This window comes from Zeus faber (genome assembly GCF_960531495.2).
Source record: "Zeus faber genome assembly, chromosome: 7".
In the NCBI taxonomy this organism is placed as follows: Eukaryota; Metazoa; Chordata; class Actinopteri; order Zeiformes; family Zeidae; genus Zeus; species Zeus faber.
Window position 1 is genome coordinate 30,439,583 of NC_137203.1, and position 17,045 is coordinate 30,456,627.

Genomic DNA, 17,045 nt, shown 5'->3' on the forward strand with positions numbered 1-17,045 from the left:
GAGGTAGGAGTAGAGAAGAGGTAGAGTAGATGTAGAGTAGAGGTAGTGTAGAGCAGAGATAGAGTAGAGAAGAGGTAGAGTAGATGTAGAGTAGAGGTAGAGTAGAGGTAGTGTAGAGCAGAGGTAGAGTAGAGTAGAGGTAGATTCGAGGTAGAGTAGAAAAGAGGTAGAGTAGCGGTGGAGTAGAGAAGAGGTAGCGTAGAGGTAGAGTAGAGCAGAGGTAGGAGTAGAGAAGAGGTAGAGAAGAGGTAGAGTAGATGTAGAGTAGAGGTAGAGTAGGTCAGAGGTAGAGTAGAGAAGAGGTAGAGTAGATGTAGAGTAGAGAAGAGGTAGAGTAGATGTAGAGTAGAGTAGAGTAGAGAAGAGGTAGAGTAGAGCAGAGGTAGAGTAGGTCAGAGGTAGAGTAGAGGTAGAGTAGGTCAGAGGTAGAGTAGATGTAGAGTAGGTCAGAGGTAGAGTAGATGTAGAGCAGAGCAGAGGTAAAGTAGAGAAGAGGTAGAGTAGAGGTAGAGAAGAGGGAGGTAGAGTAGAGAAGAGGTAGAGTAGAGCAGAGGTAGAGTAGAGCAGAGGTGGAGTAGAGAAGAGGTAGAGTGGAGGTAGAGTAGAGGTAGAGTAGAGAGAAGAACAATAGAGTTAAGAGGTAGACCTCAAAGCCTCAAGCTACCTCCATTCTACCTCTGCTCTACCTCTACTATGAGGCCTCGCGGTGGCAACACGGTGACTAGGTAGAAATAATTATTATGTTGAATAAATATACATAGAGGACAGAAAATCCCTATAATCAGTTGCTAATATAGGCCGAATCCCACTTAACTGATAACGGGAGACGGATGCGGGCTACGCGTTGTAAGCAATATATCAGGGAAAAGAGAAAAGGTTTCCTTTGATATATAATTAATTTCCGCCGAATGGGCACATCTGCGGGGGAAATGTCCTTGACCCCCAGCAGATTAGCCCTCTCTTCTCTCGCTTGCTCTCTCTTTACATCAGCATATTAAGAGTGACCTGTAAATGATTCTCAGCAAACATGGCGGCGCTAAGGCTAAAAAAAAAATAAAATAAAAAAAAAAAGCTCCGTCTGCTGCGCCTGCCGAAAGGATTGACCCCCCCCCCCCCCCCCTTTTTTCCCGGCATGAGCTTCCCGTATATCCTGAAACGTAGCATCGGGTGATGGAGTCAGTGTATGGTGGGGTGGGGCGGAGGTTGGGGGATAGGGTGATGGACGTTGGAGGGCCCTGGCTGCTCTTTAGCACTAAAAGCTGACTTGATGTATGGTTGAAACAAGCGGCTATTATTCTACACCTGCTCTCGGAGAGGATGGCGGTGGCGGTGGTGGTGACGGTGGGGTGGGGGAGATTCACAGAGCTTGTCTCCTTCCATAGGACCTCGTAAATAAAGTGGGGTGGGGGTGAGGGTCTGAAACGTCACCAGGAAGGTGTCGCTCTGCATCAAGGGGTTTAAGGAGTAACTGACTGGCCACAGTTTGCTCTTTTGGTAAATTCCTTGAAATTTTGACCGTTTTTGTTTTTTTTTAACAATTCACTATAATAAACATATTATATCTTAATATTCTTCCCTTGAAAAACAGTGAAAAGAAAAGTACTGACGCGCCTTGCAAGCACGGTATCACCAGCGGCTTTGGGTGTTCAGCCATCGCATCTGCTGTCATGATAGCGATTACACAATTGCCCAAACAGAAAATCCTTTACTTGGTTGTGTTGTCGTTGTCTTGTGTTTAAGTACAGTATGCAGGGGAGAACATCTGCTCAGTCCTTCACATGCCTCCACGAAAAACTTGCGTGAATTGCTGATAAGCATATGGCCGGAGCTGCTGGGTTGGATGGTGTTTGACGGTCCACTGTCCTGCATGCCCGCCCCGGGCCTTCACGGACCAAAACCAGGTAGGGTTATAAAAGGCGGGAACAAAGACCGGATCGCAAAAACAACCACTGAAATGGCGGCGTCGTGGTCCTACCTGACATGTGGTAAAGGGTTTGATGCTCCACAGGAACTGCGGAACATCCTGGATGGACACCTGGAGGCTGAAGGTGTTCGCTCGGAAAGGCAATATCTTGGGCTCCTCGAGGAGCTGCCCGCCGCGGCCCTTCTCTCCGTCCACCACTCCCTGGGGAGAAGGAGGGCAGAGGTTAAAAAATAGAGAGAAAATAATGGCAGCGAGATGGTGGAGGAAGAAGAGGCGATGGAGACGGAAGAAGAGGAAGGCGTCAACACGCCTGACGTCAGACCATCCTCGTCTGTCGCTCGTCGCGAAAGCCGCGTCTGTGGAACGCACATCTTTGCTCCTCAATTTTCACATCAAACTCACGTCGCCGACGGTGACACGTCGAAGATTAAATTTAACACAGAGGTGAAATAAAAACAACCCCAAAACAATACAAACCAGATCTACACATCTGGGGTTATGTCCGTCTCCTGAAATTGAATTTGCGATGATGCGAGAGTCCCTTTGAGTGCTTCTCTCAGTTATTCATCTGTGGTCTTCGTTCTTCATCGGGGATGTTTCTCCAGGCAGTAACCAGGAGAGGGCCACGCTGACTGATTCAGCCTTGGGTTCAGACAGTGAAATTCTGCTCCCGGAATTTTGATTCAACCATGTGGAATAGGATCCAAGGGAGGGTCCAACAAAGGAGTGGACTGGTTGGATCGGCTCAGGGCTGGAGAAAAAGGGACGGGGCTTTTCACTCCCCGAAACCTGGAAATATCCACACGACATGAAAATAGAGAGCGAGGTCCTTTTAAGTGATGCAAAGTTTGTTCGAAAGCTGCGTATGACGACATAGAAACCTGCAGGCGACCCTGACACACATTTATACTTATTTGGTAGAATTTTTCGGGGGGGGGTGATTGTACTTTTTTAGACTCTCTATAATTCTGCTCAGATTTATTTATTCATGATGCGATGTAATCTACTCTGAAACATTTAGAACAGCTGCTGGCTACGGAACCCACTGTCTAGACCACACTTGAATTTTCTCCCCTTTTTTAAGTATTATCTAATTCTCACCAATTAGACTAGCTTATGCTCAAAATCTGACACATGTAGGCCACATAGACCAAGGCAATGTGGTTTATCTTTGGGGTTTCCCCCTGCACCAGTTATACTGAGGTGAAGTGATACTGAAGTAAAGTAAAATATTAAAACTATTGAATATTTGGTTATTTTTAACTTTATCTCACCATTTGATAATTCTGCTGGTTAATATTCTTTTTTAGGACTAAAATGTTGATACAGTAACAAGGTTCCTTTCCCATCTGGTTACTAGCTAATGGAGGCTAGAAAGCGCCAAAGAATCCAAGAATCCAAAGAGTCTTTAGTCAAACGTCTATTGAAAGAATCATGGCTTCCTGTTTATGTGCCTGACAGGGCCCGTTTAAAGTGGTAATCCATACGATAATTTTGTTCAAACATCCTGTATTTGACACCCTTTTTGCTGACAGTTTATTGGAGAGATGTTCACTATATTTCAATGTATTTCCATTAAATGTATTTGCGTGTATTTGCTCCACCATATGCGGTTTCCCTTGTTGGTGGCGGGTTCCGCCCTTCCCGGCAAGAATGCAAATATCGGGCACCCGCAAAAAGTGAAAGTTGGCAGGCGTTGAAATTGAAACACCCGCGTAGCTCGTTGTGGTCAGTAAACTGTTGATGTGGATGAACATTCACAAAAAAGAACAGCATCATCGGATGAAAACATATCATCAAATGAAATGATGAATGAAGAGGACAAATCCGCATATTGGAAAAAACGTGTTATGAAACGTTGGCGTTGCGTTACTGTTTAGATTTCACATCTATGGATCAGATAGGGCCTCATTCACCAACATGTGCGTGGAAAGGATATGCAAAATTCGCTGGATTGAAGCAGCGTGCATGCAAGACAGATTTGCTCTTATCCACGTGCATACAGCATGTTGATCAAACTGAACCATTCTATATTGTCATAGCGTCCGCCATTTCTCATCAGTATAGACCACTCCTCATTTTCTCCATATCAGGAACATGTGCGATGGATGTCGCGTCTGCTGAGGTTCGCGCTTTGGATGAAATAAAAAAAAGCGGATCGATATGAAAGTATTTATCTTTCAATTTGTAAACTGAATGGAGGCTGGAGGGTGCTGTGAAGTGCACATGGACGCAATTTGTCTGCACGACTGTCTGGTGCTTTTTTTTAAAGACAGAGTTTAAACAAATCCCTTTGGATCGAATTTAGAAACAGTCTTTGTGTATATTTATTTGTTTTTATATATATATACACAATCACACTTGAGGAATCAACATAAATACTCTCACTGTCTCCGCCTACAGTGTGTGTGTCTTGGGTGTGTGTCTTTGTTTGCTTTATGCAGTGTATCTTCCATCACTGTAGGGGTGAAAACGATCAACCATGGGGACAAAACCCGGGACGAAAGAAATAAAAAAGCAAACAAACCCCAAAAAAAAACAACCAACAGTAAATATGGCAGCGGGGGGGAGGGACCTGCCGGATGAAATATGATGTGACTCCCCCACCATCTGCCTTTGTCTTTCCAAAGCAGTTTAGCCGGTGCGGAACGGACAGAGCAGTGCCCTTGCGAGGTCCCGTTTTAAACGGTCCCCCCATCCCATATATCACTGTGGCTTGGCTCAGGGATAAGCCTTGTGACCTTGGAGGAGGAACTCCAATTGCAGAACGCACTGTAGCGTTTCTTGTCCCCGGCCAAGCTGAAAGCAAATAGCTTCTCCTATCGCAGCTGTCATACAAAAAAACCCCCCAAAAAACGCAACACAACCCTACCATCCAAGTTTGGGGGCTGTTTTGGTACATGTGGGGCGCTTATCAAAGCAGATCCCGATTGGGCCCGTATTCGTTTGTCAGACAGAAATACAGACAAAGGGGCTAATTGAACTGATTCGAACAGAACCAAGATCTAGCGCAAGTGGGATTTGTTCCCAGACACCAGGGTTTGATAAAACAGCGGCATTATCCGGCGCCGGAGAGCAATGCCAGCACCTGACGCCACCGCTGCCACTGCTGCCACCGCTGCCACCGTAATGGCTAAATTTAAAGTCGAAATGTCTCCCTCATACAAGTGTTTGTGTTGTTTATCCGCTGGCCTCCTGTTGATTCAGGATGCAGCCCTGTGATTGACTTCGTGGCAGAGCTTCAAAACACACAGGCGCACACACACACACACACACACACATACACACACATAGCAGTGAGATGGTGCAAGCAGACAGCAAACCCATGGGGACGTGGGGAAAAAATAAAAAGTCTGGCATCTGCTCGGGCGGGCTGGGAATTCATAAACTAAAAATCCAGAATGTATTGTAAAGCCAGCTGCCGCTGACGGCTGCCGCATGACAGAAGATGCGACGCGGGAAGGGGAGCCGCTCCCCGGGGCTTGCTCCGCGACGTTCAGCTCGCCTCTCGGAGCCATTCGGCTCTGTTCTTGTTCTGTTAGTCTCGTCTCTCCCAGGATGACGGGGGGAAGCCTGATTTCCCCGGCTGCTCGCTGATGAGATCTCAATGCCTAAATACTCTACAGGTCGCTGAAGGATAATCAAGTCAAAAACTATGAAGGGAAAAGGGAATGATTGGGGAATGTTTGAATGACGGTGATTACAGGATGACGGGGCTTTGTCTGTAAAGCCCCGCCGGCTGGAGGGAGAACCTGTGGGGCCGCAGCAACAGCGCTCTATCTATCTAGTTATCTAAGCTAGAGGAGTGATGTAGATAGCACCCCAACTACACTCACTGGTGGACATTAGGTTTCGCAAGCTCCGGCTAACTTGACCGCAGCACAGCGAATCGTTTGCCTGTTCTGATAAAATGTCAGTGAACTGGATCCCTTCCGGATGGCTCACCAGTGAGGAGGGCGCATGTCTAGATTCATAAAGGTTTGAAAATAAGCACGAGGTTTACAGTCCCATCTCCGTCAATGTAGGGCAGTTGGGAGGGATTGGACTGCTGCTTCTTTACAGAAAATCGTGATGTACAGTAGGGAGCCCATAGGTGGAGTTGACGATGCTCGTTTGCAATTTGTTTGTGATTGCATTGAGCGCTGTTCAATGTGGTTAAAATCGTAGCAAGACGCTAAAAATTTCAGCTCAGTGCTGTCTAGGTGAAGTAGGTGACCGATAAATGGGTCAGAGGGGCTTTGTGAGAATGTAGACCCTGCATCACTGGATGTCCCACCCTCTCTGTCTCTGAGCCAATCACGTTGCATCAGCCGGAAATGTACCAGGGAAGAAGAAAAAACAGCGTCTTACATTCTTTGCTTGCAATCTTTTAAAAGTGTGTTGAAAACGGTCGTGTTTATGTGCGAAACATCAACTTGTGTTTGATTGGGATATCTCAAATCGCATGATGGATCCATTCATTGATTATTACAACATTTGGCCGTCTGCTACCAGGCAGCAACGTAAGGTGAGGCATATAAATCTTCAGACTGCTCGGAGGACCTACAGTAAGAGCTGTACTGTAAGAGGTGAACCAAAGTACCTTTTTTAGAAGCATTGCATGTTACATGCACAACATGTTCGCCGATGGCGTTTGATTTCAAGGTTTCAGCAAATTAAAGTTTACATCCGCAATTTTGAAATGATATTAAAAGTCAGAGTTTTATATATCTATCACATATACATTATATAGCATTTTCGAAGTACCTCTTAAACACTCCATACTCTTTTAAAAGATATAATAACCTCAGTGAACATGGCAAATTGTCAGCTGTTTAAGCCTAGCCTAGGTTTGTTGACAAAACTGAGTAAAGTGACCGACCTTTGGCTGACATCTTTTTCACATTTTTTAAAAGAATATCCAAACTGAGAAATACAGTATAGTGTTTGCATTCTACTTTATTTTCCCAGATACAGTATGTCATCCTGGTACTTTTTGTCTACTATTTGATGCGCTTGAAAGGTTCACAGGGTCACTCAACTGCATGTCATCTCGGTGGTCTTGGCCAGTCTCGTCTTGGTCTGGCCTTGGGTGATCTCGACCACACAACACTACCTTGGTGCTCTTGGTACCCCAATAAACCGTGAGATTACTTGTATTTGGCAGAGAATTCCCCCCAAGCGCAGTATCATCATCATCAGCGTTTTTCTGTTTGAGAGAACCTTTGGATCTGACCTCACCTGGAGATGGTTTTATATGACAAAAAAAACCCCAATCATTCCTGAAACTTCTGTTTCTTTCATCTCCCGTATCTACTATGTGAAGGCAAAAAGTCAAACAAAGCTTAACTGAGCTCTTAACGGACTTGTGCTCCATCCCTACCTGAAAGGCATGTGGCGTGTCATCCACACAGTACACACGGAGGCTGTAGTCCATGGAGCTGGCTTCCATGTTCCCAAAAACAGCTAGCTTGAGCCTCTTGACAGCCGCCTGGGTTAGGGGCTCGCCGACCAGCGCGTAGGAGCCAGGTTGGTCCAGCAACAGGTGGCAGCACGTCGTGTCCATCAGGCAGTAACAGGAAGTTGACTCGTCCTCCACAGACATCACTTCCTGCGTCAGAGTAAGAGAGAGAAAGAGCGTTGGCTGCGGGAAGAGACAGGTCGAATCGAGCTTCCAGCGTGAATAAATAACCACGCAACCACCTCAATTTGCCTCGATGATGTAAGCGTACGACTGCGTCAAATGTAAAATTAATTTGCTGTGTGATTTGTATGCTTCCACTGAGTGACGACCTCAGCAACGCGGCAGAGGAAGAAGTTTGCGTCACAAAACAAGGAAACTTACACAGTTTATGATTTCTCTGCGGAGATTCTGAAAACATTTAGTTACATGAGTAATGGTGTTCCTACGTACCAGAACACAAAATAGTCATTACGACAATGCACTGTGTTTTATTTATGAAACCACAACAGCAGTTGGAAAACGCTTCATTATTTCCGATTGAAATGAAAAAAAAAATCTTTCATATTCCGCCTCGTGTTTTGTTTCTGTTTTTTTTTTTTGTTAAATTAAAAAATAATAAAAATAAAAATAAAAAACACGCTACAAGAGAGTAAACAAGAAAATGGAGATTTATCAACCAAATAGGCAGCAATTGCATGCCAAGGAGAAAGGGGGGGGTAACTGATTTAAATGTGTGTTTGAATTAAATCAGTCGAAAGTCAGACCTTGCATGGCACTAATGTTGCCTTCCAGTCCGCCTGCTGACTTCTACAGTGTGCTGTCGCTAGGCAACACTGGTAAACTTTAGGGCTCAGATTCCACTGTTATGAAAGATACATTTAGGCACAAACTTGGTAAAACAAGCAGATGGTCGACTTGAAATATTATTTATGCCAACACACACAAACAACGACACAAAAATGATTACAATTAAAAATTTAAATTAAATTAAAATTAAATAAAATACATTTACTTGTTGTAAACTTTGACCTTCCCGGAGATCAGACAGACAGTTTGGTTTAGTGCACGGGGAGAGTTTAAGATCAAGCTGTAAATCACAGACAGGTATGGAAAAATGTAATTTAAATGCATTGCAGTGATTGTTTGGCCCTTCTGGCACACGCACCGAGTAAAGCCCCAACGCCCCTGGCATGAAAAGCAGACTGTATATGTATGCAAATCTATGTTTTAAAGGAAGAAAACAGCAGGGACTCTGTGGCTATGGCATCCAGCGACAGTATACAATCTCTGGAGGAGCTTAAAGGACAACATATTGTGATTGGCAACAACGTATATTAGAATGGGCCAAAGGGATGACACAACGACAAACGTGTCATTGGCAGGGTTGGAGAGGTTACTAGTCAAATAATCTGTTCGATTACTGGATCTCAAACCACATAAACTGATACATTTTGGATTACTTCTTCAACAAATGCTTTAAAACAGAGTGTGATAAAATATGTCCTTCTAAAAAACACATTGATTGAAGATAGACCAACGTCGGAAATTAAACAAATCTTTGTTCAGCCTTTTATTGATATAAATGACATAAAGAGCACATGACAGGAAATACAGCAGATGAAACGCAGATACAGGAAGTTTACCCTCTCAGCTCAAACGCGGTCAACCTAAATTAAACTAAATGAAAAATCAACAGTGTTAAGCAACAAAGGAGGCCTCAGCTTACTGATTGATGCTCCCTCAATGTGAGTATGGTATTCTTCAATGGTGGCTGAGGGTTTCACTTTCTTTCCAATGAAATGCTCTGAATGGGCCTCCTTGGTGGTTTTACCATCTTTCTCCAACTACCACCCTCGGCACTCTACAGGCCTGATCAGTGACTAAACCCACTGTATTACTTACTGTATGTGGGCCAATTTGGTGACTAACACTCATCCCTTACTATTATAATGGTCCAAGAGCTACCTCCCCAACTGATCTGTTTTCTTCTCTTACACACCCGCTGACCAGCCTTTTGAGCTGTTTCAGACAATTCCTTTAGAGCTGATCTCAGAGAACAACATTGGATTACCAAATTATACAAATCATCTAACCCCTCTATATCTCTACTGGCTGGCCAATCCCTGGTCTCAGCTACTAAATCTGTATAATTGAACCTATTTCTCTCATAGTCTTCCATCCAGTACATCCTCAAACGGAACTGATAACTCAATGAAATACACTATTCGCTTCCTCGCTGACTACAGCACAGTGTCCGGTCTCAAAGTAGTGGACTGTGGCAGTTTCGCCTGCCACACGTCACCCGAGTGGCGTTTTCAGGGCCCCCTGACACAGAGACACAGGCGATGGGGTTGAAAATTACCACTTTGTAGAGAATGGCCAGGTTTGAACAAGCCTGGAGCAGATGGAAAACGTGTCATGACATGTGTGTGGGGGGATATGGGTTTAACCTGTTGATTACTCTAACGAGCAACAGGAGTACAGCCACCCTGATCCCGGGCCCAATTACCTAGACCCAAGGTGTGGTTGCTTCAACCACGCCACCCCCACACCACAGGGATGCAATTGTCTGTGGAACCTGGAGTTGCTTGTCAACTCTGCTAACAATTTCCAGTCCCTCAACTCACCAACACAATCTTCCGAAGGTACAATTACGAGCCTGCACTGTGACCTTATGTCCATCCTGTACAATGCCAATTGTGGGATTTTCTTTCGACGCATTATATTGAATCAACACTGACCTACCCCTGTGAACCTGACCTGATACTGTATGTCATTCTGTCCAAGTTCTTCCTGGGCACACTCCAGGAAGCTCACTGCCTTTGCAAGTGCTACGGCAGACAAAGTAATCTCTAACCCCACCTTAGCACGCTTGAATTCTTGTGTCAGACTACTCACCGCAAGTTCTTAAATCCCCTTACCAAATAGGACTACACTACTTAGACAAGGTGGCACTTACTGAGCTGTGGGAGAGTTGCCTATCAACTTCTCAAATTTCTCCACCTCAGTGAAATACATCTCATAAACTGCAGGCACCACAATTTCAGTTTACCAGGCAATAATGAGCTACCAATGCATTCAACGCCTTGCACACCACCTTTCTTCAACTCACAGCCTTGCTTCCTGTTACTCAAGGTGAGGCTATATGGTCTACCTCGACCCTTAACAGGTTTCTCCATTATAGAAGGAATTCCCTCATCAATATGAAAGCTTTAGTGTATCACTCTCCCTCTAATGATCAACAAACTCCTAGATTTGCTTGGTTTTACAGATTGTCGCTCAACATAGCTAATAAATCGAACCCTACCTGTACACGGCACTGTAGTAGAGATTATAGTGATATCATCCATATAACCAAAGGGAGGAAGACGTGTACTCAGCGCCAACCTCTCCCCACCAACAACCAATGGAGACCCAATTATCACTACCGTCGCCATAGTAAAGACAAGCCTGAAATAGTACAATCTGCCATTATCCCTATCTCCAAATGCTACCATGAAGTTGTGTACTCACCTTTAGTAAATCAAAACTGACTGTCCACAAAATATGCTCCAGCCTCGTGATGGGACCTGAAAGAAACAAAATGCTTCTACAAAGGTCATGTGGCACATTGCCATAGGCGTGTACAAGGTACAAAAATACTACAGAGAGATTTATTCTCTCTCTCTCTCTTGGATTCTTCCATTTGGTGCCAAATCATACTTACGTGTTTTGAGCGCCCAGAAAAACCTAGAATTCCTGCTTTCTGTACTGAGTTGTCAGTTAAATTAAAAATTAAATAGACAGATATGCCCATGTTGTCTGACTCCTAAAGCATCTTTCTCCTTTGGTATAAAAATCCCTCCTGCTCTTCACCTAAATAAATAATGAAAAGAAGATAATGGAGGGAGGTATTCTTTTTAAAGGAGAGCTATTATGCTTTTCCTTATTTTCTGTCATATATATAATGTTGCAATGTTGGATGTTCATATTAGACGTGACCAAAGTCTTAAATAATGAGGTAAACTAATCAAAGTTATCGCTGTGAACAACACGCTCAGGCTTCTGACCGCCCTGAGCACTCCGTTTTCAAGTGTTTTTTTTCTACTCTCTGCACGAGCTGACGTCAGCTCGTCAAGGGTTTATTTATATGGTCATCTGCTCCATTGGATCCGCTGTTCCTCCAAACAAAGCCATTAAGAAAATAGTGTTTTTTTATTGTGGACATTTTTTTATTTATTTATCACCCCGACGTTTACATGAAACAGAAAATCCCCGCATGTGAGGCACATTATTCTGCGCACAGGTATATACTTCAGTGAGACACTCAGTATGCAGATTGATACGTTGCTGTGGAAATGTCAAGGGTCCGCTAAATGCGCTTCATAGGTTGTATGTATTTTAATGGTTGCTTGAAAAAACGAGAAGGATTGTATGAAAATATGCTCTTGCGGATGTAATGCAAGTGGTTGCCATAAAAAAAAAATACACCTTCTCTGTCCTTCGCTTCGGACTCAATAGTGAGGCTCATTATTTTCCAACCGAAGGTCCCTGAGGATCTCCTAGCCTTTTGACTATCTCAGTGAAATCACAAATAGATATAGATCTCATATTCGCCTCTGTAAGGCTAGCGCATGACTTAAAAATTGCAGTGCTCACGGGGAAGGCAAAATCTTTCTTATGTGAAATGAAAAAAAAATAGGGAAAATAAAGCGTTTAACCCCCCCTCCCCCGAGCAGGTTCAGAAAGGCAAGGTTACTTCGTTGGACCCAAGCAATGACACGGCAGCAGGGAAGCAGTGACCTTTTTGTCTTGATGTTGTCCTAGCAAACAAGGTGCTGGGTGTGGGGAGGGGAGGGTAATGAGGGGACAGGGTGGGTCTCTTCAAAGCGACGCTAATCTATGACTGAATGACCCCGAGGGAGGTCTGCGCGGTTTGTAATCTGCGGAGGTGCGCGCCGGCATCTCAGCAAGAGATTATAAAAGGAGGCAATGGGCAAACAACGAGGAAAGGGGTGGAGAGAGAGCGAGAGCGAGAGATGGGGGATAGAGGGAGAGAGAGAGAGGGAGGGAGAGAGACAGGCAGAGTGAGGGAAAGAGAAATAGAGAGGGAAATAGAGGGAGAGAGGGAAGAAGAGGAAGAGAGAGATAGAGAAATGGAGAGGAAGAGGGAGAGAAGGTGGGAGGAAGAGAGCAGGCGACAGACAGACAGAGGGAGGCAGAGATAGGGAGAGAAGGAGAGAGACAGTCTAAGGGAGAGAGACAGACAGAGTAAGGGAAAGAAAAATAGAGAGGAAGGTAGAGAGAGAGCGAGAAAGAGAGGAATAGCAATGGAGAGGACGAGGGAGGGAGAGTGAGGGAAACAGAGAGGGGAGAGGGAGAGATGGAGGAGGAGAGAGACAGAGAGGGATGGAAACAGAAATAAAGAGGGAGATCGAGGGAGAGAGGAAGAGAGAGAGAGGAAGATATAAAAAAAAACCAAGAGAGACAGACAGAGAGAGAGACAGACAAAGCCTCATCGAGGCCAAAGCCACCCATTCCGTACCTCGGTGTGCCCTTGCTTCAGGTGAGACAGCATTGCATGCTGGGAGTGTTACGCCACTCCTATAATCGCGTTACCGGAGGCCCATCTCCCGGTTCATTCCACTGCTTCAAAAAACAACATTATTCAGGACAAAGGAGGGATTCCGGGGAACAGGCAAATCCGCCCGCTTCTCTTTCTTTCCTCTGTAACAAACTCTTTTAAACACCGACAACCACCATAACAGCCGGGGGCGAACCTGCCCTATTCATTTTTCCGACCCCTGCTCAGTTTGCCGAAGCCGTACGAGGGATTTACGCTCACGCTCCCGCCCGCCCGGAATTCCCTTCATGGCTCTGCTTTTCTTTGCTATCTTTCCATGTTCATCTCGACCGTTGCCATTAAAGAACACAGGTTAATAATGTGACGGCGCTGATCGCTGGGTGTTGTTGTGGCCTGAGGTTCGGGAGTGAGCTCTTGAGGCTGAACTTGAGACTGGTAGAAAAAACACCTTTATTTTTTTGAAGCGAGCGGGGGAAATAATGTATTAAACCCCTCTCTCCCATTAACAAAGTAATAACATCGTAATAATTAATATCCATAGTAACATCCACCAACACCAACAACATCCATAGTTATCCACGCCTGTATTATTGCTTATATTTATTAATCTATACAGAAATATTATATTAAATATTATATTGTATAAATATATATTACCATCTATATTTATACCCACAGCCGTACTAGCAGCCATACTGTTAACTCATAGCATAGCCTTTTAAATTTAGATTCATCATGTGCTTAGAACCACACGTCACCCCCACATAACCCACAGAAGCACAATGGCCCCTGGGGGGTCAGATCAGTTTTCGCACACCCACCTCCAGTCATCCTTTGCAGCTCATACACACACACACACACCCACACACACACACACACACACACACACACACACACACACGCAACTGACCCGTCACGTTAGAGGGTGACCAGTAAAGACACAGTAAGCAAATACATAGAAGTCAGGGCACTAAAAACACAATAATAATGATAGAAATCAACAATTAAATTCCATCTTACGTCAGGGAACATGACTTTTCCCTTTTTATATAAACACACCCGAGGCCCGGAAGTGGTTAAGCCATGTGACATTTACCCACAAAACGATGGGAGCTCGTGAGCAGCCAAAGGCCAGCATGGGAACAGGCATTTTCCCTTTTGAGTTGATTTATTTATTTACTTTACTTCCACGGCGTCTCACCTCCCATTTGCTGTCCTGGGTTCTCCTCTTGAGCTGGACACTCCAGTTCTCGGCGTCCACCTCGGCGCAGTGGGCTATTGTCATGGCGACGGGACTGGAAAGGTCGAGGCCCGGCGGACCGTACGTCACCTCGGGGCCCAGCAAGATCTCGCAGCCTTCCTCGGTTTGAGCACTGGAGATGTGAAAAAAAACACACACAAAGAAGGAGAAAATGTGTAAAACATTTCAGAAAGCATCAGATTTGATTATATGTTACAACAAGATATATGCAATTAGCAATTTGCATTGCAATGATGTAATTTCTGACAGATGACTCTTAGAGTTATTTTAAAATTATCTTTATTTTATTTGCAATGTTTGAGTTTCGCGTCTGGGATTTACTGCTCATCACTCCAGGCATACTTAGTGAGCTGGAAATATAGGAGTGGTGAGCTTGAATCCCCCCATTTGAAAGAAGAGTTGAGCCTAACAGGTGAAGGCAAGGGAGATAGAGGGAGCGTAACAACCCAGCAAGCAAGCAGACAGCAAAGAAGGCAGCAAAGCAGGTCAGGCAGGAGGGAATTTGGCTGCTTAATTAGGCTGGCCAAGGTGTGGAAGTGTGTGGCGCTGTCAAGTTGTCTGACAAAACTAGCTCTGCAATTTGTACAACTACAGATTCTGAAAAATTAGTGTCATTAAATGACCTTATTTATAGCTACTCAACAACCTAAACAACCTAGTGATTAACAATTAACACGAGTAGAAGTAATTAGCAACTTCCACCCCTCATAGAGTTACATCATGAAAATTGTCCATTGTTAAAGAAGATGTAAGAAGATACCTTTAAAAAGGTGTAGTGCTGTTTTCTTTTCCCTTGGTAAAAACTATGTTAGTTTGCTGTCCTGAGGCACGCCGCAACCATAATCGGTTTGGAGCAACAAGGTTCTGTTTCCTCTCTTTCTTCTATTACTCCAAGGTTGTAATTGAAGAAACTACCATTCCAGATTGAAATTGACATTGCTGTTCCGTCTCCATCGCTGCATTGCTAGTTACTTGCGAGTTCCTCATGTCAAAAACCAATGAAAATAGTGCCAATGAGCTAGCATGCTCTACGTGGTCGTGTGTCCTACTTGTTTTGAAACAAGAGATTCTGGGAACTGATCGCCTCCATGGCATTGCATATTCATCAGTTTCCATTTTATTATCTTGGAGCCATTATCTGCACTTAGCATCTCTCTTGGTGCCTCTTGTGTCGTTGAATGAAACACAGGCAATTAATGAGGGTGGTGGTGGTGGTGGTAGTGGTGGAGGGGGGGGGGGGTTGAGGAGGCTTAAGGAGGGCGATTATTCTTACTAGAATAGTTTGTTGACTGCCACGCAAACACAAACACCATGTCACTGCAAGAAGGTCGATTCCCAAATCATGACGCTAGTACGTTCAGTTTCGTGTAGTGAACCAAACCATTGAGACAGGGAAAGAAAATCTCACTGTGTCGCAGGTTCATTAAACTGAAGCTAACCCCCCCAACTTCTCCAGGCAGGGTGGAGGGTAGTGGTAAGATCAGATAAGTTGAGATCAAGGCACTGGCGAGCAATGGATGGTACTCGACTGGGTGCTTTAGGTTGGTATCCGGCGTCATGGATCAGAGATCATATTAGTCTGGTTTGCCCTGAAATTCCTCGCCCTGAATGCTAAGTTTATCTGCGGTCCCCCGGGGGAGGGAGTACAGTTCATTGCTGCTGTGGTCGCAGAGTCGCTGCGTGTCCTCACCAACATCCCTCTGACAACATCTGGCACGAGACAATCTGCTGTTAGACGCAGCCTGTACATGTATGTGTTACATATGCGGGATGTGAGTGTTGCTGTTTTGTGACCTTTACAACGGATTTAACACCTACAACGCTGACTTGTCATCACGCATTAAAAAGTGGAAGAAACATGGTTGCTGAGGATTTAATGAATCTCATGGTGGAAAGTGAAATAAGGAAGATAATTAATAGGCCTTATCCATTCATATTGCTTTTATGCTTTCTGCTTACCCTACATATTCCGTTGCAATGCTTCTTTGATCTTAATGTGTCTGTCCATTTAAACATCTCAACTGATGTTCTTGTTGTCACCTCAGCAAAATGTGAATTTCAATGCTGCCTCTGCCCAGTTGCCTAGTATCACAAGCCTGGGTATCCATTACTGACATGTCTTAATTGATTCAATGAAAGCGAAGTTTCTTCTTATATCAATTAAAGTCCAGAAAATTTTGTGAACTGATAACACAGTATTTCCTGTTTCACAGTAATCCATCATTTTTATTCACTCATGCAGACTCCGCTGATTGAATTTTCCCCTGGGTTCACCTGAATATGTGTCATATATTGGTGAATAATGAATAATATAAGTTGCTTAAAGCAGAATTTCAGCATGAAATTGTTAGAGAAAAAGTCTCAGGATTTAATTGTTTATGTTAGTTACAAAACTTACGTTTTTACATGATTCAAGGTTTCGGAAAGTTTTATTTCTGAAATGTAACCTGCAAAAACTCAGAGCCCCTGGATTTCCATAGGAGTATCAGGGTTCTTGTTGGGGACAGTCTTTCTTCATAACCTGTTTATCTGTTGGTGTCAAGACTGGTATCTGCACGTGGTGGCCCTGCTACGGATTCCGACGACCCTGACGACCCCGATCTGAAGATACCGAAGAATCCAACAAAACCAGTCATACTAGTATTACACAGATTCTACATCAGCAGCCCTCCGTCCTCAACAGCACAGTACCCACTACGCGTCTGTCAAGACGAGCCTCATGGCTAACACCGAAGTGTATCTACTGCAACTGAACGCAGAGGGCCTGACACGGTCGAAGCGTGATCTCATCCAGCACATTGCCAACCAACATCAGGCAAACATACTGCTGCTACAAGAGACCCACTGTGTCACT

At 44.5% G+C, this 17,045-nt stretch overlaps 1 protein-coding gene across 1 annotated transcript in view; it reads right to left on the reverse strand.

The window, feature by feature from the left end:
- Positions 1 to 17,045, reverse strand: part of unc5db (unc-5 netrin receptor Db) — a gene marked incomplete at its 3' end in the record, with an annotated part of 158,165 nt that overhangs the window by 2,843 nt on the left and 138,277 nt on the right. Inside the window, exons 12-14 of the mRNA XM_080004321.1 lie at positions 14,132 to 14,303; positions 7,287 to 7,514; positions 1,976 to 2,125 (exon numbers count right to left, since the gene is read on the reverse strand). Coding sequence (XP_079860447.1) covers positions 1,976 to 2,125; positions 7,287 to 7,514; positions 14,132 to 14,303 — 550 coding nt within the window. The remainder of the gene's footprint in view (positions 1 to 1,975; positions 2,126 to 7,286; positions 7,515 to 14,131; positions 14,304 to 17,045) is intronic.